At 34.3% G+C, this 23,207-nt stretch overlaps 3 protein-coding genes and 1 non-coding gene across 4 annotated transcripts; 1 reads left to right on the forward strand and 3 right to left on the reverse strand.

The window, feature by feature from the left end:
- Positions 1–3,155: 3,155 nt before the first annotated feature.
- TRNAK-CUU (transfer RNA lysine (anticodon CUU)) lies at positions 3,156–3,228 on the reverse strand. The gene has a single exon. It is a non-coding gene; the product is annotated as a tRNA-Lys (tRNA).
- A 658-nt stretch (positions 3,229–3,886) lies between these two features.
- Positions 3,887–10,496, forward strand: LOC145591227 (uncharacterized). The gene is made up of 10 exons (XM_081647630.1): positions 3,887–4,081; positions 4,164–4,212; positions 5,007–5,113; positions 7,403–7,448; positions 8,189–8,323; positions 8,446–8,535; positions 8,666–8,797; positions 8,882–8,965; positions 9,110–9,174; positions 9,859–10,496. Exons 1-10 carry the CDS (start codon positions 3,963–3,965, stop codon positions 10,043–10,045), a joined length of 1,014 nt encoding a protein of 337 aa, XP_081503756.1. The 5' UTR covers positions 3,887–3,962; the 3' UTR covers positions 10,046–10,496.
- Positions 10,497–11,256: 760 nt separating this feature from the next.
- LOC145591226 (actin-1-like) lies at positions 11,257–14,467 on the reverse strand. The gene is made up of 5 exons (XM_081647629.1): positions 14,404–14,467; positions 12,990–13,062; positions 12,489–12,882; positions 11,678–12,291; positions 11,257–11,564 (listed from the first exon to the last, which is right to left on the reverse strand). Exons 2-5 carry the CDS (start codon positions 13,047–13,049, stop codon positions 11,499–11,501), a joined length of 1,134 nt encoding a protein of 377 aa, XP_081503755.1. The 5' UTR covers positions 13,050–13,062; positions 14,404–14,467; the 3' UTR covers positions 11,257–11,498.
- Positions 14,468–15,750: 1,283 nt separating this feature from the next.
- Positions 15,751–20,870, reverse strand: LOC145591229 (very-long-chain enoyl-CoA reductase-like). The gene is made up of 4 exons (XM_081647631.1): positions 20,552–20,870; positions 20,347–20,386; positions 18,299–19,053; positions 15,751–16,384 (listed from the first exon to the last, which is right to left on the reverse strand). The coding sequence occupies exons 1-4, from the start codon at positions 20,618–20,620 to the stop codon at positions 16,316–16,318; spliced, it is 933 nt and encodes a 310-aa protein (XP_081503757.1). The 5' UTR covers positions 20,621–20,870; the 3' UTR covers positions 15,751–16,315.
- Positions 20,871–23,207: the final 2,337 nt, after the last annotated feature.

A 23,207-nucleotide genomic window follows, 5' to 3' on the forward strand; every position in this document is an offset into this window, starting at 1 on the left:
AAGATTTGTAGCCGGATTACCGGGGTAGTTAAAAATGCAATCAAGTAAAAAAAAAAAAAAAGAGAAACAAGGAGAAACAGAAAAGTGCGGAGAAATTGTTAAGTGTATGAATGATGTGGTACCAATTGGACAGTCCTTGATAAGATTTTTTTTTTTTTTTGTACAAACGTCGATAAGATTACTACTAATAGAATGTTCAAGGAATATATTAATAGTTCATCTATCTTTTGCTTTTTTTTTTTTTTTTTTTTTTTTTTTTTTTTTTACTAGAATCTTTTGCTTATTCGTATATATGGAGTACTACAAAGTATATTTTTTTTTTCACCTACGAACTATATATAGGACTGACAAAAAAGTTTCCATTAGGGCCTATTCTGACTGACTGTACTGAGCTGAACTCAAGTGAACTGAATATTTTATGAGAGAAGGAAATTAAGAACTGAACTGAACTGAATTTATCAGAACTGAAGTGAAGTGAAAATAAGCTGAAGGGAACAGATCCTTAGTCGAAGAGCAATTAAATTATTTACTTAAGGTAAAATTATTTATGGAGTACTAATATAAAAATTTAATGTCAAGAGCATCGTCCTTTAGTTTGTACAAGTTGCAAACTATGAGTGAGAAACCTAAGAATGCAATGGCTTCGATCGAGAGAACTTTTCAGGTTTTGGAACCAAGTAATCTGACTCGAATCTAGATTAGTCGATCTGTAATAAGCGGTAGGATTACCAAATGATCGAGGTGATAAAACTTAAAATTGCAAATAACGAGCTAGTAGTACTTTAGTGATCGACATATATACTGTTTGCTTGTGAGTAGCCAGTGGCGAGATCTGAGTCTCTTCTTACAAATTCCAATGCTTAACACATGATATTTTAACAAATTCCAAGCTCTTTCTATTAATTTGCCACAGAACACATGTCCAACTTCAGTCTTCAGAATTATCCCCTTTTTTTTATATATATAGTACAATACTTTTTTTTTGGGAAAAATACCAAAAAAAAAAAAAAAAAGTGATTAAATAAGTATACTTCTCCGTATATGTCCAGATCCCCTTGTTCTTCATTCAATGATTTACTTTGCCTATTTTTGGAAGGATTAAAGATCGTCTTCTCTCACAAAAGGACACACATGTCCGTTTCATATATATTTTTCTCTAGACATTAGTTTTTTTTTTTTCGACAAGATTGTTTTATCCGGCAATGGGAATACTCTAAGCGGCATTCCATTAGTTATGTATTAACGTCCCAACAAAAACACTTGTATGCATCAAAAACCCCGAATTCCACAAAGAAACGGGTTTAAAAGAAACTCTTACTTCGTATTATTATTTTGGTTACCTAATAGTGTTGCATTTGTAATTGGTCAAATTGCCAAAAACATGCTCTTGGGTAAATTTTAACCAAATATCAATTACCGTCATTAAAAATAATTCATTTTTAGTATTTTTTTTTAGTTATATTTTGATGTAATATGCTTGAAAATACTCATAACATATAAAAAATAAAAATAAGAACTTTGCAATGAAAAACTCCAAATTTATTATTATTTTTTTAATCTATAACCTCTTATCTCGAACAAAATTTACACGAGTTAATCAAATTTGGTACTCCATCCATTACTTTTTTGTTTTAATCTAATTTATTATTATTTATTTACTCAAACCTACTCCGTAGTTGTAGTTAATAAATTATCATTTCATGAAGTATTCAAGCTCTAAGTTATATTTATATTTCTCAACCTTGCTTACTTTTCCCATCAACTACCTACTCTACAATTACATTTTCGTTCTTTTTATTTTAAATATATGGTGTATAAAAGTCGTGATTTACTCATCATACCATCTTTTTGCATACACCAATGTTTTAATTGCTGTATCAATTACCAAGATAAAAATGGTGCACATTCAACCTACATATGGCTAAATAGGCTAATAATGCATACCACTATGTAAAAATTGTCAACCATACAAAAAATTTATTAATTGATAAGGGAGCAAGAAAACATTCATAAATAATTGTAATGACAGAAAGATAAGAAGAAGAAAGAAAATAATTTATTTTTTTTTACAAAAAGATGAATGATGGCATGGTGCATGGTACAGATGGATGTGATGATGATAAATAAAGATTTGAAAAAAAAAAAAAAAAAAAAAAAAGAAGATTAAAGTTGTTTGGACAAGGTGGCAATTGTGTTTATGAAAAATTTTCCAACTGAAAAAAGATGATGGGCCAATCTAAACAATAGCCCATAATCTTTATGGTCTGAAAAAAGTGAATAAACAAATGGATCCTTAATTATTCTCTTTTCATCTTCATTTTCCTCTTTAATTTGGTGTCACCCTCAAGCTTTAATCAATGCTCAGTTATCACTTATCAGAATGCCCCACCTATACAGCGGTTGCACATGAAAATTTGTACTAGCTTACAATTGAAACTAGGGTTATGTTTTTAAAAAGTACCATTGATGGAGGAAAATATGGACCTTGTATCAAATTTGCTTTTCAATTGTCGGGAATGTGTTAAGGTGATATTAATATGTGAGTTCTAAATAACTAGCATATAAGCTTAATGAACGTCTTTATATGTGGTTGTGCTCTACCAACTGAGCTAGAGGTTGATATATTGTTAATTAGTTTTATGATTGTCAAGTGAAAGAATTATCAAATCATGATTTATTTACATGTCTATATTAATTACAGATTCAATTCGACAAAAATGTCCCATACATTCGGAAACTTATGGATTTGTTCAAGGCAGAACACATTTAGCAAACCAATTAACATAGAACTAAATTAAATAACAATTGCGTTCCACTGTCCAATTTTAGAAAATTCACTCATGTTTGATGATCTAAAGCTACATTCTTTCTACATCATAATACCATTATGTTTAGGATAAATGACATGGATAATCATACAAATATGTATTTATTTGACATTTAAATCATCTTTCCATTATTATGGTCCTTTTACAAGGAAATTCAAGAATAAAGTGTTTTCCAATTGGATATGGCTCAAAAAGTTAAACAATAAATTAGGGTTTATGATGTATTTTATGTGTTTTGCAGTCCAGTGTAAGGGGTCCAGCCCATGTAAGTCCACATGATAACAAACATGAAAAAAAAAATAAAAGAAGGGTAACAAAAAAGAGTAACGCCCACCGTGGGGCTCGAACCCACGACCACAAGGTTAAGAGCCTTGCGCTCTACCAACTGAGCTAGACGGGCGTAGTTAAATTCTAATGTGTAGATAAAGTATTTAAAATATACATCAATATGACTTTTCACTGGAATTACTAAAATTCAATATCATACGGTAGAATTTTAAGGGAATCATCATACTTACTACCTCCGTTACATATTAGTTGCAACTTTGGGGATTATTTGTGAGACATAAAATATTCCAAAGTTGCAACTAATATGTAACGGAGGTAGTATAATTTTATACTCGTATTTCGTATCATCGTATGTAATAGGTGGCCTATGTGAGATTGTAAAATTGAAAGTTGTTTGGGATAGTAGAATGTTTCTCTAGTCGTTTATTATAACTTTATAAGATTATTTTTGTCATAAACAAAATACTTATGTTAAATTAAGAGCATTATATTAGTCTTCAATTGACTCAAATTCAAATCTAACAAGCGTTAGAGTATTCTTAACTCTTGTATCAAACCAAAGACTTTGATTAAAGCTTATCAACTAATCTCAACATTTGTTATAAACTATTTTTATACTCCATAATACAACTATTACCTTAAAGTCTAAGTTACTCCTATTTATGAGTATTTATTTATTTTTTTTTTAATGAAGCAAAGTTACTCTTCCTCTATTTGACTTTTTTTTTTCAAGAAAATAAATCTAGTTTGGAATAAAAACAAAAGGAAAATAAAAAAAACTTGGTGGGAAGGAGTCAAATATCGTGAAAGTGGGAAAAGAAAGAGAGAGAGGAGGAGACGGCGGAGATGAGCGGAGGAGGGCTGTTGACGGTGGTGGAGCTGTTCGGCGCTGCCGCTTTACTTGTTATCATCGCCATTATTTCTGTCATCTTCTTCGAAGCTTATAATCGCCGATTCAACAATTCGTATGTTATCATCTTCCCCTAATATTTAGACAATTTCAGTGATTTCATACTCTTAATTTTTCGATGATTTTGTTTTTTGCAGTCATGTTGAAGGTGAAGCAATATTCGAAGATCCAAATTCACTTAATAAGGTGAAATTTTCGATCAATTTTAACTTATATTTCACTTAATGTGTTGTATTTCCTGAGTTTAGATCAATTGATACTGGATTTTGGAAAATTGATTGATTTTAGGGTTTCTAATGTTTTGTAGTTTTTGTTTTGTGAATTTTATGTTGATCTTCCTGAATTTTCTGGTTGTAATGTTTTGTGTTGGATACTAGTATGATTTAGTTAGACCTGTTACAAAGAAAGGAAATTAAATCAAGGGATTTAAGAATATTGTTAGAAGTTAATGGTGAACACTGAAAACTTCCTTTGCTGTAGCATTTCAATAGGATATAAATTTGTGATTGAAGTTGTTTCAAATGTGCTTAAGAATACCTATTACTTAGCGAGTGATACTGCATTTTTTGATGAGTGGATTGTGGTATAAATATTCACAAATTTACCTTTGTGTTGGAAGAATTAAGGACCTTAAATATGTTTAATTGATCGAAAGGTCTGATTGGAATATGTTACTCGTATAATTCTTAGGCGCATCAAACATTCTGTTGCTAAACTTACACTGGTACGTCATGCATCTTTTTCGCATTTTATGTGCCAAGAGGACAATTATTGGCTACCAGTTGCCAGTTGGCATGTTTAAATGTATATGGAGTGTTAAAGAAATGTTGGAAACACATTTGGATTCACTCCTTTGTCGTCGATGCTGATTTGTTTGATTTTGAGCGCTGCCACATATTCAACTTAACCTAAGCATAAATATTTGCTTGAGAAATCTTGCTATCAGAATTATTGACTTCATTAGGAAACTACTTTCTCAGGTTCCATGCCCTTCTATATTTGATCCCGCTGAGAAGTATATATCTTTGATAATTCCTGCTTTTAACGAGGAGCACAGACTTCCAAGTGCACTTGAGGAAACTATTAAGTAAGTTTGTCTAGAGTATAATGGCAAAATAAGATCCTTCAATATTCTCTGTTTGTCTATCTGTTACCTCTTTTGTTAGTGCTTTTAATACAACATAAGGCCCTGACTTCGATATATCTTCCATACTATGTTTTGGAAAACTTGTCTCCCCCCCCCCCCCCCCCCCCCCAAAAAAAAAAAAAAAAAAAAGATAGTAACTATTCTTCTCTGTCATTCCTGATGCTGTAATTATGTATAGATTGATGACAAGTTACCTTATATGTAGGTTTTATCATTTGAATTTTAAAGCTTCAGAATTCAAAAGAATGTGTTCTTGTTAGGTATCATAAATTCATAATTTGTTTACATTATATGGTTCACTCTATTTTAATGTATGAACAATTAGTGGGCGGTATTAGGGGTGAAAGTTCGGTATTCGGTTTGGATTTTATACCAAACCGAATCCAAACCGAATTAATTCGGTTTCAGATTTATGAAACCGAATCCAAACCGAATTTGGATTCAATCCAATCCAATCCAAACCGAAATAATTCGGTTTTGGAAATTGAATCCAAACCGAACCGAATTTTTTTTGGGCCTGTTATTTTGGGCCTAAATATAGTCCAGTCCATAATAAGTTTCTTTTTAAAAAATTCAGTCCATAATAATATAATATATTAATATGTCTTGAGGCTTGATATTGGCCAAATTTAAGAAATAAACATAATTAAAAAAAAAAAAAATTGTTCAGCCATTAAAATTAAGTTACAAACATAAGAAAGGACTTAAAATTTAATAACAGTAAACATGGAAACTTCAAGCCTTCAATTAACTTGGCAGCTCCAAGCTCCTCAACTTCCTGTACAACAACAAAAAAAATCAAGAAAAATAACAAATTCAATCAAAAAACATATTACTATTACATGCAGGTTCCAAATGAACAAATCCATATATATATATATATATATATAAAAAAGAAATTATAAAAACATAAATATAAAATCAACTACAACATGCAAATTGAGGGGCTAAAAAATCCATAGAAAATCAATCATAATTTCCAATCAACTAGACCCAAAATCCCAAATTAATCAACAACACTTCATGATTAATTAGGCCAAATTCAAACAAAGTAGCAACTAGCAAACACAATTTAGCTACATAACCAGATTAATTAATTCAAGTTAATAAATAGCAATTACCCGAAAATATTTAAGGAAATAGGAGAAATTTAATCGAAATTCAAGCAAATTCTAAACATAAGCAAATTAATTCGATCTCTTACCTTTGAGTGCTGTAGTGAGAGTAGAACGGCGGACGAGCGGTGGTAAGGGGCCGTGACAGACTGTTGCGGTTGTGAGGGAGGTGGTGGTGAGTGATGAAATTGACAAGGTGGTGGCGCGTCGCGGATTTGAGGGAGTACGAAGTCTACAAACACCAGATCTGAAGAAAGGAACTAAGATTCGAACAAGGAGACACTGAAACTGAAGGAAAGAACTGAGGTATGGTGGCCGGAGTGAGATATTGTGGTGAGATACGGTGGCCGGAGTGAGGTGATGAGGGAGGAAGTGAGGAAATGAAGGGTTTTGGTGAGGAAGTAGAGGAACTAAGGAATGAAGGTGGGCGAAAATCAGAAAAAATGGAGGATATTAGGGTTTGCTATATATATGTAGGGGAATTGGGCTGGGAATCTATATGGGCTTAAACATTTCGGTTTGGATTTCGGTTTTCGGTTTTTTAGGATCCAAAACCGAATCCAAACCGAAATAATTCGGTTTCAGGTTTTTGGAACCGAATCCAAACTGAAAACCGAAAAAACCGAACCGAATTTCTAGTTTGGTTCGGTTTGGATCGGTTTTCGGTTTTTATCCAAACTACTTTCACCCCTAGGCGGTATGATCATGCCTTGATGCCTTGAACCAAGGTGAAAAATTGATGGAAGAGAGGACTGAAGGAGTAGCCTGCTACACTGACAAACCTTGTACAATCAGTGTTGTTTCTGGTTTGGCAAAATGGGATAGTCATGATGTTTAAAGTGCAGAATGATAATCTTCACACTCTACATGCTTGCATAAAGCTGATTCTTAAACTTAGGTCTATGGAAACATCAGCCTTTATGTTGTGATCAATGCTGAACTATATGATCTCTGATTCCCTCCTATTAGAAGGCATGGTCAGCTCTCTGCATATATAAGTGCTGTCATTAAAGTTATGTCACCACTATGGTGATTTATCTTGTCTTATTGTTAGCAATTTGCAACAACAGGGAGGGACCTAATTAATGATATTCATATATTGTCTTATTTTCAGCTATTTGCAACAGCGAGGAGAGCAAGATAAGTCGTTCACTTATGAGGTATAACATAAACTGCACTAGATTTGAATATGCAGTGCATTGTATTACATGGGTATATCATGCTTCACTTTTAGGGTTTGTTTATAATTCAACTTTGTAGACGTAGTATTAGGAACAGATGTGCATACCATAATGCTGTTTAGTTCCATTATTTGCAGCGTGTGTAGTATGAAAAAGAATGATCAAGGTTTATGCAGGGAGTATAGATATTGCAAAAATAATTCAAACTTATTTTTGAGAAATTCCTATTTTGAAGAAAATAGCTGGATCCACTGGCTCTTTCAGCTTTTATAATGGGTAATAAATTTGAGATAAATTAAGTTTCTACCTCTAATGACTTATGACCTAATGTAAATAATTCACTAAAGAGATTTAAGCTAATAGTGTGCTATTGTAATATTTGTATTAGATGACCTCTTTAGCATAGGCATTCACAAATAACATGGATTTTGATGTTAGGATCCTTAGCTTTATCTTTATTGCTATAAGTTAGGAATTTTGCTTGGGCTTCTAAGGATCATTTACTCTTTCTCAAAACAAAAATAAAAAAGGGCTCATTTACACCCTGGTTTGTTTAGCTCCTCTATTTGTTAAAACATACTTGAGAACTGCAAGGGTCTGTTATTCTTCAAAATTTTACACAAGCAGATGTCAGCAGCAATTTTGTGATAGACACTCTGACACTGAAGTAAAATCATATTATGTGGTGATTAACGATTTCAAATCATATGGTTTGTTAGGTGATATTAGTGGATGATGGAAGTGTCGACGGGACCAAAAGAGTGGCATTTGACTTCGTCAGAAAGTACAAGGTGGAAAATGTTAGGGTTCTTCTTCTTGGAGGAAACTATGGGAAGGGGGAAGCTATTAGAAAAGTGAGTTAACTCAGTCTAGTGAGCAACTTCTTGAAAGTATATTTGAATGTTTCTGGAGGAACTCTGCTGTTTGGATGACAATCAGATAATAACTGATTGATATTTTTTGCTTATTTGAACAGGGAATGCTTCATTCTCGTGGTGAATTACTTCTTATGCTGGATGCAGATGGAGCAACTAAAGTCGATGACTTGGAGAAACTTGAAACTCAGGTTGGTACTATTTATCTCATTCTTGAAGTCACTATATACAGAGAATGATGGAGAAAAAAATGGGTCTAAACTATCTTGGAGTATATAGATCATAGATGCATGCTTGTTCATACAGTGTATTGGCCATTAGATTCTTACAGTTGCTGGAAAGGAGATAGATGTAAATGCTTCTGGTGGTGGTGATTCGAGTTTTGGAGTATGTGATGTTCCTGTTGCTGCGTTTGGTTCACGTGCTCATCTTGAGGATAAGGCTCTTGCTACGGTAAAGCTCCTCAACTTTGCCTTTTTATTTGTGGTTTTAACTGCAGAACTAATGCTAATATATATGGTTTTTTCTCTTATTCAGAGAAAATGGTATCGTAACTTTTTGATGAAAGGATTCCATCTTGTTGTTCTTTTGGCTTCTGGTCCTGGTATCCGTGATACCCAGGTATTATTCTTTGATATGGCTTTATGTTGGATCTTCATTCTCATTGAAATGACTAATTTTTCTTTTCTTGGATCTAGAAGTTGTATGAAGTACACCTGAAAATGCATTTATCTTACCATGGGTTTGGGTTTTGCATGCCTGCAGTGTGGTTTCAAGATGTTCACCAGGGCTGCTGCACAGAAACTTTTCAGAAATGTTAGGTTAAAAAGGTAATTATAAGCTTTCTATGCAGTGTTTAGATGTATCGCCTTAAATTGAAATGTATGTTTTGCAGTGACTGTTGAAGTTTATATGTGACATGTTGTATTAATCATATCATTATATGTTATGTTTTTGGTTCTTATTTGTGAAAATCCTGTGAAAAACCCTCTCTCAAGAATTTCAGTACTTAGATGCCATATTTGTGTTAATTATTGAGTAGTTTATTTCTTGTAGTTCTAGCTTTTCCTTTGTAGCTGCTTAGTAGTGTGCTTTCAAGAAAGCAAGATGGTAATGATCTTGGTATGCAACTATGCATTTTCAAAGACTCTTAGTTTCTTACAGGGTGCTAAACATAAGAGAGAAAAAAGGGATAAATTTAGAGAGATTTTAATTGTATTGCCCGTGAAACAAGTATTTCTCACTTCCTTCAGATTAGTTTGTACATAATTGGTTGCGATTAATAGGAGTTGAAAGAATTGTTTATTGATTTATGTATATTCATCCCAGGAGTTGGTGTCTTTGAATCTGGCCTTTGTTTATTATGTTCTATCCATACAAGGCACTAGCACAATGGTTGCGAACCATGCTCTTTTTAAATTGATACCAGCCATAACTACTGTGAATTATTTCATTATACATAGTACGTGCTTAAAAATGTTATCATTCATCTTCATCGTTTGCCTGTTTTACAGGTGGTGTTTTGATGTAGAGCTTGTCTACTTGTGCAAGTGGTTTGGCATTCCAATGGTTGAGATATCTGTCACTTGGTCTGAGATTCCAGGATCAAAGGTGAACATGTTGAGCATACCCAACATGCTTTGGGAGCTCGTGCTCATGTCCGTAGGTTATAGGACGGGTATGTGGAGAATCACTGTCTAAGCTTATTTGATGTACGGTGTACCTTCTTGGATGAAACCTTCTGGTATACGGCAAGACATCCAGAGCCGCTTTTGAACTTTCACAACTTGAGTTGCTTAGAGTGATTGTCCTCTCATCCAGTTTTACTGATTCCCACCAAAGGGGCTATACAGGCGAGCACAGAAAGTTGGGTTGCCTTATATTGCCGTTCATTATTGTATAAACTGAATGTGAAATTCATTTTGGAGGGATTTGTACTACACTGCTACTATACTTAACAATAGCAATCTAACTCGTGGTAGAGGTAGCTCTAGTGGATAGAGTAATGCGCTAAGTTGAAATCTATATTTCTTACCTTGTAATTTAAATTCAGGACTTAGAAATTTGTATTCGTTTCTTTTTCCTGTAGCTTCACACAGCTAAGAAGATGAGATTTATTTGTATAATGTTTATTGGAGATTTTCCATTTTTTATTTTGAACATTCATTCATTCACACAGCTAAGTACTGACTACTAAGCAATACAGAGTATATAATTGCTGGAAAGAGCTTCAAAGAGTTGTGATATAAACGAGATTTGTTATCAAAACATGGGTTTTAGCGCTCAACACTTTAACTACACGTAGCTGGCATCACTTAAAATGATGTGTCGGATTTTCGGATTGTTTTCCTCAATATAGGTTTTTATGTGACCGACTAGTGGCAAAATGACAATACTCCGTATATGATTCCAAATAGGATTATATGATCCCAAGGAATACCCTTTACATTCTTTTAATTTTGGAAAAAATTCTTAAAATTCGTCAAAAAGTGTCGATTATAACCTTTAATTTTGAACAATTTTTTAGGTTTTTTTTTTTTTTTTTTTTTTTTTTTTTTTTTTTTTTTTTTAAAATTGAAATGAAAGAGGTTGAAATGCTTTTTATGGACCCCATGAAACCCTAGGAGTCCATTTTGGATAGTATTTGTCTTCCCTTGCCTTTATACTATTAATTAAACTCAAGGTCTTCTTCATTAACGTCGTCTTCATTAATTCAAGGTCATCACAAGCATTTATGTTAACCGACTAGTGGCCTATACGGTTCAAACAACATTATATGACGCTCCCCACATTCACTTTCATTTTGATGCATGGGTGGAGTTTTATTTTGAAATCAGAAAGTAACAAGCAGAGTGCATTTAGAGGTGCTATTTTTGCAATAACATGGCAGAAAAGGCATATTGAGACGTATAGAAAAAATTGCAAAGGATTTGATTGAACTTCCAAAAATTACTCACTTGAAAAGAATTTAACATTTTTTAAACAACTCCTCACCTTCTCATGGTCATCATTACACTATGTGAGAGTCAACATATAAATAAACAAAAAATTGCATGAACAGCAGGTTTTTTCTGTACTTGAAAGCTTATAATAGGGTCTTCCATTAAAAAGATGACGATCTGAAGTAACATTTGCACCCATTTCGTCAAGAAGCTTAGAAGCACTTTCTGTGGACAATTGATGGCCCAGATTCATCGTACTCAGCCTTTGCAATCCACATCTGTAACATAGTAAATAGCATATTAGGTTCAGGAAATAGATAAGATAGTAATGTCTGTAAAAACAAAGTATGAAATTTTGTTTATGTCCATGAGCAAATTCAAAGCTGCCCACCTGCTGGAATGTACTGAGGGATGCCAAGATGGAACCTCCGATCCAAACACTGTATTTTCTCTCAGGAGGTGCCACTACCTTGATCTTCATGCTGCTGGGGGCTAGGGCTGTGATTTCCTTGCTCATTCTGTCAGCGATACCAGGGAACATAGTAGTACCACCACTGAGGACAATGTTTCCGTATAGGTCCTTCCTGATATCCACATCACACTTCATGATAGAGTTATATGTAGTCTCATGAATACCTGCTGCTTCCATTCCGATGAATGATGGCTGGAAGAGAACCTCAGGGCAACGGAAGCGCTCAGCTCCAATAGTGATGACCTGCCCGTCAGGCAGTTCATAGCTTTTCTCAACTGAAGAGCTAGTCTTGGCTGTCTCCATTTCCTGCTCATAGTCAAGGGCAATGTAGGCAAGCTTTTCCTTCATATCCCTTATAATTTCTCGCTCAGCTGAGGTGGTGAAAGAATATCCACGCTCAGTGAGGATTTTCATCAAGTGGTCTGTCAGGTCACGACCAGCAAGGTCAAGACGAAGGATAGCATGTGGAAGGGCATATCCTTCATAGATGGGGACAGTGTGACTGACACCATCACCAGAATCCAGCACAATACCTGCATGGATCAGAGAATATCGCAACATGAAGTTCTGCTGTGTAGAATTCTGAGCATTATGCAGGCAAAGTTTTTTGAACAGATAGAATATGAAGAATCAAGGGAAATGTGGTCATGAAACCATTATTGAACAGATGGTGTTAGAAAATATTACACTATCAAAAATTGAAGCTCCACATCTATCTTTGACAGCTTACCTGTTGTACGTCCACTGGCATATAGAGAAAGAACAGCCTGAATTGCAACATACATAGCAGGGGTGTTAAAAGTCTCAAACATTATCTGAGTCATCTTTTCACGATTAGCCTTAGGATTTAGAGGTGCTTCAGTTAGAAGAACAGGGTGCTCTTCTGGAGCCACACGTAGCTCATTGTAGAAAGTGTGATGCCATATCTTTTCCATATCATCCCAATTGCTTACAATACCATGCTCAATAGGGTACTTCAAAGTGAGAATACCACGCTTGGATTGAGCTTCATCTCCAACATAAGCATCTTTCTGACCCATGCCAACCATGACACCAGTGTGACGGGGACGACCAACAATACTTGGGAAGACAGCTCTTGGAGCATCATCTCCGGCAAATCCAGCCTGAAAAAATAATTATTCGTTTTATGATGAATGTGGGAAGATATTAAATAAAAATGTGTCATGGAAAACATCAGCTAAACAGAACATAGCCAGAGTTGGACAATTACCTTAACCATCCCAGTTCCATTGTCACAGACAAGTGGCTGAATGTCCTCACCGTCGGCCATCTTTTATAGTATGCTGAGATTAAACCAAAATCAGCTACAGATCATAATTGATAACGCCACAGTTACTGTAACTAATGAGGCATCGTGCTAACTAATGAGTTCTTGTAAAATAGTTTAAAATTGGCAATTTGATTTACAATCTCTGTAGTCTGGAATGAGAGGCCAATATATTCATAAACAAAGCATTAAATTTAGTGCTTAAAAATAAGCCCTTTCACAGGAAAGCACAGAAGACAACCAAATTTCCATCCCACTTAAGACTTTGAAGGGCCATCAAATCCCCTCCAGTCTTTCTAGGTTGATCTCACCCAATCCACCTTCTTAAATTTAAAAGGATCATTTTTACATGTTCAGGCTCTATCTGTTCTATAGTCTATACTCAATTTACATGTGTCATTCCACCTCATAACTTCCTAAGAAATTGATTAGTATGAGTTTGTTTCCTATTCCAATTGTGCTGTACCCTGGAAATGTCTCAAACTATTATGGAGTATGATTCATCAAAATTTTAGAGGGATGTAGATTACAAGCTGTTGCAGAAATTCCTAACAAACACGATATAAAGAATATGCTGCAGACATCTACATCTTAGGCAACTTGCATTTTAATCTTGCAGTGTCAGTCGCGCTTATCATACATCACTTTCTTACCACACCCTCACTCCAATTGTTTATCTTTTACAATGTATACAATCAATTAATCAATCTTCCTAAGAATTCTTCTGAAGTACCTCACAAATCACAAGCTAGATTCTACCATCTCTCAGGATTCACTTGTGAATGTTACGGAGTACAATAAATAAAAGATGACGATAAACAAAAGCTACCACATTTAAATCATAAGAACAAAATCAAATTATCTCATGATCCTTATTATATAATGCATCCATCATATTACAGATTTATCAAACCAAATGCTTTCAAATTGACGATTACAAACTAGCCTCAGATCATAGAAATCTACATTGATTAGCCAAATTCTTTCAATTTGATCATCTGCTGACAACGTTCATACAAAACCATACATATTAACAAATTTTAACATCAAAATCATCAAATTGATCAGAAAAATTAAGAAAAATCAGCCGGAAAAAAAAAATCAAATCAAATCAAACCGAAAATTGCGGCATTGACAACAATGCCGATTATCAAATTGGATTTAACAAAAAACAAAAATCAAATTCTCTATAATGCTGATCAATTCAGACCTTGAATAGCAAAATAAAAAATCCACCTCAAAATTATCATAAATTGCACCAATAAAATGCGCAACAAAAAAGCAAATGTCGATGATCAAAAAATTAAAAGAGTAACACATGAATCAAAATTGATTAAGAGAGAGAGAATGATGATACCTTGAAGAGAGAGAAAGTGGAGGAGAGAGAAAACGTCGAAGATGAATGAGAGAGAGAGAGAGAGAGAGAGGAGGGAAAATGAGAAGAAATGGTGGAATTGCAGAGGAATATATTTTAAGAAGGTCGCTGTCACATCTCCGCCGTCCGTTTGTACAGCCTGGATCTTCGGATTAAATGACACGTAAGCAAGGATGGAAGGTGGTGATACTGAGTGTGTATGTGAGTGGTCCCGCGATTTTCCAGTCAATCTCTTGCTGTAAATTACGCTTTTGGCCCCCACTTCTTTGCTTTCTTCCCTTTCCCCTTCTTTTTTTTTCAAAATTAATTCTTTAACATTACTAATAATTACTTTTTTATTTTTTAATTAAAGGATTATGACCATTAGTCCATAAATTGTTGATACAATTCGTTGTTTAATAATAATGAAAAAAAAAAAAAAACTTTGTTTAATAGTAATGGTGATGCTATTCAGTTTGTTTACAAACAATACTATTTGTGTTTCAAAATAACTGACACAGTCAACCTTTACACACATGAAAATTATTAAAAAATATTATGATTTACATCAATACCTATATAACAACATATTTTATGATAATATATTAAATTATTTATATATGTTATTATTGTGTTAATAAAAAACTAAAGTCAAAGCTAAGATAAATACTTAAATAGTGAAAAAAAAAAGTTCAACGTATCAGTTATTTTGGGACGGAGAAAGTAAGTCATATTTGATTTTTATTGTCAATATTTCCGTATATTGTCAGTTTTTATGGATTGCTATGTCCTCAAAGGCTCAAACCATAACTCACAAAAAATTTTGAGGGAAAAAAAATGAAAAATTTGGTGCCAAAAACATTGAGTGATGGCTACTGTCTTATTCTACGGGGTATTGCCTTTTTAAAAAAAATGAGAGAAAAGGGTTGATGGATGTCAAATTGATGTCATGTTATGCATTTGACAAGATTTATTAGAATAGCTTACGTTGAATCATTGATTAACATGAATTATCGATTACAAGAGTATTAACTTTCGGGATTCCCATGTGAAAAGAATGTTAAGAGGAAAAAGTTAGATTAAAACGTCTTATAAGTTGTAAGTAATAATCTAGAAAAGAATGTTAGGATATGTTAAAGAATTGCAAAATTGACCATTAGACAAAATCGCAAAACCTATATTGAGCAAAACTGTATATACTAAGATAAAAGATTCTAACAGATTTCATGTCCATGACAAATAGATTCCTGATGTGAGACATTAGTGCGATCCATTATTATATAAAGTTGGTTGGAAAATTATGTAAATATATAATTTTAATACCAAGAGTCAAAAAAACAAAAAAAAAAAGTAACAATAACAGTATGTATGAAATCATTACAATTATAAAGTTCTACATTCTTCTTAGCTGGAGATGCCTACAGACCTTACAGGCTAACAATAGTATGTGCATATTGCACGTTCATATTATACAATTCTAAAGCAGGAAAAAAAGGCAGATCCAACTTTAAGGCCAACATTTCTCATTGTAAAGATAGGAAAAAAGTAACAAAATTATCACTGAATTGATTGACAGAAAGGTTTAAAATTAAGATATGTTTAAGCATTTATAAATAAGGTATTAATATGATTGGTTTCGAATGCTATTTCATTATCCTGAAAGACGGGAAACAAAGAAAAACTTATGGAAATACAAAAATAGGGATACAAGTTTGCTTAAATGATCTAGAGATGTGACAGGATCGATTACTACACTGAAGTAAGTTTGCAGCAACGAGAACATGATTAATCGAGCAGCTTGAACATGAAGCTTGAATAACTTATAGCAAGATGTAGCTTGAATTATTGGCCTAGCTGAAACAGGGACAGAACGATGGAGACAGTGTTGATCCAGGAAATTTACTGCAGCTCTTTTCTACAGGAATGGAGGCAATATCACCCATCTGCGTGGGTACTTGGGTTTTCCATCCTTTCCGTCAAACAACTGCAGGAACAAGAGCAAAGGAGATGAGATAAAAAGATAAAGGTAGAAACAAACTTAGTACATTAATTGTATTCACGAGAAGCCTGTAAACTGCTATAAAGCTGAAGATACACAAGTATTTTAAAGAGAATACTGCTTCTCAGATTTGCCTTCAGTATTCACAATTACAAGAGGATCAATCAATCAATCAATCAAAGCCTTAATCCCAAAAGTGGGGTCGGCTAACATGAACCAAATTTGATTATTCCGTGTAGTCATCAACATAAATCTTTCTCCTCCATCCCTTACGATCCAAAACTTCATCCTCACGTAAATCCATGCACTTCATATCCTTCCTCACTCCTTCCAACCAAGTCATCTTTGGTCTCCCTCTTCCTCGTTTAATCCCTCCATGGTCCCACTCTTCCACTCTTCGCACCGGTGCACCCTCGGGTCTCCGTCTTACATGTCCAAACCAACGCAGACGATTTTCCCTTAATTTATCTACAATGCCCGCCACACCTACTTTCTTGCGAATAACCTCATTTCTGATTCTATCTCTTAAAGTGTTTCCACACATCCACCTTAACATGCGCATTTCCGTAACCTCCATCTTTTTAATATGCTCTTTCTTAGAAGCCCAACATTCTGTACCATAGAGCAACACTGGTCTTATGGCAGTCCTGTAGAATTTTCCCTTCAACTTTAAGGGAATGCTGCGGTCGCATAACACTCCCGTGGCCGCTCTCCATTTAAGCCACCCTGACTTAATCCTGTGGGTCACGTCTTGATCAATGTCACCATTCTTCTGGATGATCGACCCTAGGTACTTAAAACATTCACTCATGGTCAAATCCTTTCCATCCAAACTCACCACTTCATTGCTTGTCCCCCTCTGAGTGCCAAAACGACATACCAAATATTCAGTCTTACTCCGACTTAGCTTAAACCCTCTAGATTCCAACCTTTGCCTCCATTGCTCCAACTTGACATTAACCCCATCCTTAGTCTCATCCACCAAAACGATATCATCTGCGAACAGCATACACCATGGAACCTCATCTTGAATTGGTCTAGTTAATTCATCTAGAACCGTTGCAAAAAGAAAAGGGCTTAATGCAGACCCTTGATGCAATCCGATTGTAATAGGGAAATCTTTTGTCAACCCTCCGCATGTCCTCACATTTGTTAAAAATTGAGAACACAGTGGTCAAATAAGCCATAATAAACCATTATTGTTGCTATATGGTCATCTAAACGGTAAAATGTACTTCGTATATATTTTTAAGTGACAGATATTTGAGAGACAAAGTAGTTGCCTAGTTGGTGTGCCCAGTGTCTAGGCTAAAGAAGGCCCCATATCTACTTGAGCTTCCTCATGGTCTATCCAAGAAAAAGGCTCAAGTGACTTTCTCTACTATGATTGTTATTTTGATCAATCAGAACAGCAACGACTGTATGAGCTTATGTGCTACAAAATCATCACTTATGTGTTAAATTGACAATGAACAAAAATCTTACTTTACCAGTTGCTATATAAAGGAGTCTTAAAAAGCACATGAAGCTTTTCCCCCTCCCCCCAAGGGACAGTATTCTGGTGGAATCCATGTCACTAGAAGTTTAGTTCCACAGCATAACCAAATGTGCATGTGGGTCTCTGCCTCGTCAATCCTACCCCTAAAGGAAGAGCTTGAGTGTAGATATGCTACTACATTAAAAATGCCTCCTAACATACTCTAGAAAGTTCAACTCTCCCCCCCCCCCCCCCCCAACACACACACAACACAACCACCTTTTTTCTTCTCTTCTAGTGTGTGTATGTGTGCGTCCACATGTTTGTTTTAGTCAGTTCAGTGGGACACAGGCTACTTGCAATATTTATCACTTCAATAGAGGATTTATTCATTCAAGTTAGTGGAAGAATATAGACATTACCTTCTTGAGACGTCTATGCTTCGCAAGCGCCCAGTTAGTCATAATACCGGCAGCAACCACGGCAAAGACATAACCTGCCACAGTTTGGGTAGCAATATTGAAGCCTACCCACTGATAAATCTCTGTGGTGTAGTTGGCACAAGTCACAATATTGAACAAAAACCCACGAGGTATCTGGTAACCTCCATTTCCATCAGGCCTCCGCAGATTCTTCAACAAGATATGGCAGTAGAAGTTTGAAAGCTGGCAGAGCAACCCAAATCCAAATCCAATCTTCCATTGCAGCTCACTAACAGGGGTGTAGAGTGGGTGATTCACGTAGTATGCAATGAAAGCTCCAAAGGTCCAGTAGTACAAGCAATTGCGGAACACATTGGACAGAGGAGAAGTTGCATGGCTGAAGCGATGCACAAAAAATGTTTCCATGATACGTTTGAAATAGTGAAAACACCAGTAATAACAAGCATATGTCTGCACTGGGTGTATGACACGTTCCTCTTTGTAGCCAAAGTACCGATATACAGGGAGGTAGTGAAAAATGGGGTAGATTACCAAAGGACCCAAGTACTCAAAAAAGAAAAGAGTACGATAAGAAACCTGGGGTCCCAGGTCCTTGAACACCACAGTTATGGTGTTTGAATTACCATCAGAATACTCTTTGAGGCTCTTCTTGCTGCTTAGGACAGTTGGTCTTTCCTTTGATCCCGGTTGGACAGGAAGAGTTAGTCGTTGTCTGGAAGGATAATATTTCTTGGCTACAAGGCAAATCAGATATTCAGGAAATCAGGTGGCAGCAGAGCCAAAGAAAACCAACAATGGAAATGAAATGTTGATAAATAATTCATTAAATTAATCAATTGAAAACCTTTTCATGCTCTTGCACTATCTCTAACTTAAGATGGGGTAAAAAAAAAATAAAAAAAAAAGAACAAAAAGACACTCAACAATGCCACTACCAACTGGCTACTGCAAGTCATCCCAGTGTTAGCAAAGAAAATCTGCTGACTACTACAGCCAAAATGCTAATTGGTACCCTTGAATGAGAATGTCAGGGACAAGGAATAACAGTTATCCTTAACAATGTCCCTGAAAAAACTCTACCTACGCCAATAAGATAACTTCTACATCAGACATAGTTCAAAAATGATACCATAGCTCAAATTATAAGCTTCTTTTCACAGTTTCAATCCAAACTCCAAAGTCCTAAGTGATATGACTCTGTAAGGTTATGAAATAAAGAACTACTTCCCAAATTAAGAGCTTAACATACTCCTCCTTCCATGATTAAAAATGTCATACATTAACAGTCATCTCGACATTTTAAGCAACATCTGTCCTCTATAGGATCATTCATTCAAATTCACCTCATTCATAGACCAGACAGTTACATCTTACATACTCATATCATCTTGTAAATATTGTTCAGTGAGTAGAGACTCTACAGTAAAGGAAGGAAACAAAGAAGGGAAACTCAACTTCATATAATCAATAGATTACTCAACAATTTGAAGAGAAAAGATTCGACAAAGTTATAAAGATCATTTTTCCCCCTTCTTTCTAGCATAACTACCTAATTAGCCATGGAGTAAATGAATTATAAAGCACATTTCCTTTGGGATGTCAGCAATGTAACATGATTATAAACCTATGTTAGTCAAACTTGGGTACTAGACTACTAGAGTACTATTTTGTTTTCATGATTTTGGCTCATAATGAAATGTCAAAGTGTCCCACTTATGTCGTGGCGTTGACAATCCAACACGGGTACTACCTTAAAATTACCTTAAACCACTACAAAACTCACATAAGTAACATCTAGCTTTCTATTAGCCTATGTAAATACATGAAGCTATAAAATACATCATCATATTAAATACATGTACTTAATAGCTTCATCATATTTACATAGGCTAATACTTTCATTTCCTAAAATCTTTCTAAGGTGTAAATGTTAAGTACATGCTTAGTTTCAGGTTTCAGCATCCAAAAATAGCCAAAACCGTATAATTAATTAGCAAACAATGGCTGTAATCGGTAAAAATACTTACTTCGCTTGTGAATTGCTTCCTGTAGATCAGAAACAGTCGCCTGCAAAACAAAACAAAACAAACCCAGAAACAAAATCACTAAACAAATCACAAAATCATGCCAAAATTCCATCACTCAGTGTAACATTAATTCATACCAATAAGCTAAAAATCCATAATTTGAGTGAAAAACGAACACAAAATCAATGAATGGAGAGAAAATTACCGAATCATTGAGCTCGATTCCGCCCTTCAAGAGCTCCTTTCCACTACGCGTTGCAACCAAAACCTTCATTTTGGAGAAGATTAAGAGAAACCCAGTACAGAAGATTGAATTTGCAGCAAAACCCTTTAAATTTTTCAGGGTAAATTTGGCGGAGATCCAAATGATGAGCTTAAATCTAGAGCATAACGAAGTAGTCAGTTGATAAGAGAGAGAAAATCCTGGTTTAAAAGGGCAAATAATTGGGCTGTAATTAGCTTGTCATATTAATGGCGTGTAGTTGGGAGTAGGATATCTTAATACCTAACTTCCCCAAAACTGATCAACCACCCGTTTATTGAGCATGGCCTTTTATGAATGAGGTCAATTTATTTGATGCACTACATCATGCCTACAAGCTCCTTATTAATTTGAGTATTCAATTGGATTTCAATTTGGCTAGGTAAGAGCTGGCAAAAGGTCGGGTCATGTTGAGCATGTGTTGGTTTACAATTAACAGATTGACTAATCAACACTGTGTAACCCTATCTTAATCAATTCATAATATGATATATTCAAAATTTATATCGTAGGAAATGTCCAATGACTAATATCCGTCTCACCATAAGTCCGAGCTCACATAATTTCTTCTTATATTTACTTGCCATCTGTGAATTTAACCTACACAACATCATCTAAATGGAAACAAACCCAAAAAATCACTCCCTCTGTCCTAAATGTTTGTCACATTTGTCATTTTAAGTGACACTAAGGCCCTGTTCTTTTGAGCTTCTGGGCAGAGCAGAGCACAGCAGGGGTCAGCAGAGCAGAGAAGATTAAATTTCAGCAGAGCAGAGCTGAGCTGAGCCGAGCAGAGCAGATTTCAACATTATTATTATTATTATTATTATTATTATTATTATTATTATTATTATTATTATTATTATTAAGTGCATATAACATTGATTTAGGTGAGTGAAAACATAAATAAATGTGTACCGTATTTAACATATGTTAATAGTATAAAGATAAAAGACAACAGTTTACTTATATTCATTTCACAAAAATTTTAAAATAAAATGATTTAGTGAGTAATAATGATTTTACTTATAAATATGTCTTAATTATATATTTTTAACCCTCAGAATAATAATGATATACAAAGTACTACTTGAAAACAACCTCTTTTTTTTTTAATTCTTAAATTGTATGGAAAGATTTGAAAAATAATTCAACTCAATGAACTAACAATCAATACCCACATAAAATGTTTCTATACATTGTGATTCTAATATCAAATGTTTATAAAAAGAAATTGTTATTAATTGTTATTATTATTATTTATTTATTTGAAAGAATTGTTATAATTATTAGAAATAATTAATTAATAATATTATTAAATATTAATTCTTAATAGTTTGAATTATTAAATATTATTATTAATAATTATTATTATGATTAATAAATATTAATTATTATTAATATTAATAATTGTTATAATTATTTAAATAAATTAATTATTATCATCAATACAATATTAATTATTATTATTGAATATTAATTATTATTGTTATTATTAATTATTATTTGAAAATAGAGCAGAGCAAAATAGATTTGATCTGAACAGAGCAGCTCTAAAGAACGGGGCCTAAGTGTATACTACATAATACGATGAATTAGTTGAAATTAGTTATCCTACAATCCTACATCATCAACCGTTAGGTAACCAACGCAAACAAAATAGTCAAGCCCAAGTATAAAAGTCAGGCTATTGCAGCCCAAAATCAAATTTAGGCACTTGTTTATGTTTGTTTTATAGTAACCCCTTCCTTGTTTCTAGTGTTTCGATATGGGATAATTATATTTTGATTTATCTTGTGGGACAGTTTTATTCAATTTAAAGGTGAATTATTTCTCTAGAGATGAATGAAAAACCAAGGAGAAAAAGGATCATCAATGGATGAATATAGGGTTTTTGTGGGACTGCAAGTCTTGGATATCAATCCTATCATGTGTTGCTGCTTGAATTTACGACAAATGTTTAAGTTTCATTTATACGGAGTAATTCGATTATGGCCGGGTCGTCGGTGCATGGAACCATCTTGGTGCCTGAAACAAGAGAACTGCCGAAACAATCTCAAGAGTCCTTGGTGACAGGAACCATCTCATTCATGCCTTTACCCACTCCATGTTATCATATCTTAAGATGTCTTGCCTTGCCTTAGCTGGGCTTGTGCTGCCTTGTCTTTCTAAGGCAAGCCAAGACGCTAACCTCAACAGTAAAAATAGGTACTTTTAAAGGGTAATATGTTTTTAAGCCTTGCCCTTGTGCACATACCTCGTGCCCCTTTAAATTTCTTTTTCTGACCAAGAGGACTACTGAAACAATTTCATTCTCTACTTACACTACCAGTACAATTCACTGTCACTAAGTTAAAAGGGATTGTTTAACTTCAGCATATGATAAGATTATAAGAACCCTTTTAAATTCAGCATATGTTATGCTTCTATAAGTAATATTCCCCATATCATCAATAATAAAAATAGTTTTCATTTTACAAAAATAATACCAATCCAACATACTTTCAACTGTCTATCCAGAAGAAGAAAAAATTCCCTAAGAAAATTGCATATAATAGTTACCCTCCCAGTAAATCCTTTGTCCTATGAGATATGGTGT

The sequence above is a fragment of the Chenopodium album genome, chromosome 18 (genome assembly GCF_948465745.1).
Source record: "Chenopodium album chromosome 18, dcCheAlbu1.1, whole genome shotgun sequence".
Lineage (NCBI taxonomy): Eukaryota > Viridiplantae > Streptophyta > Magnoliopsida > Caryophyllales > Amaranthaceae > Chenopodium > Chenopodium album.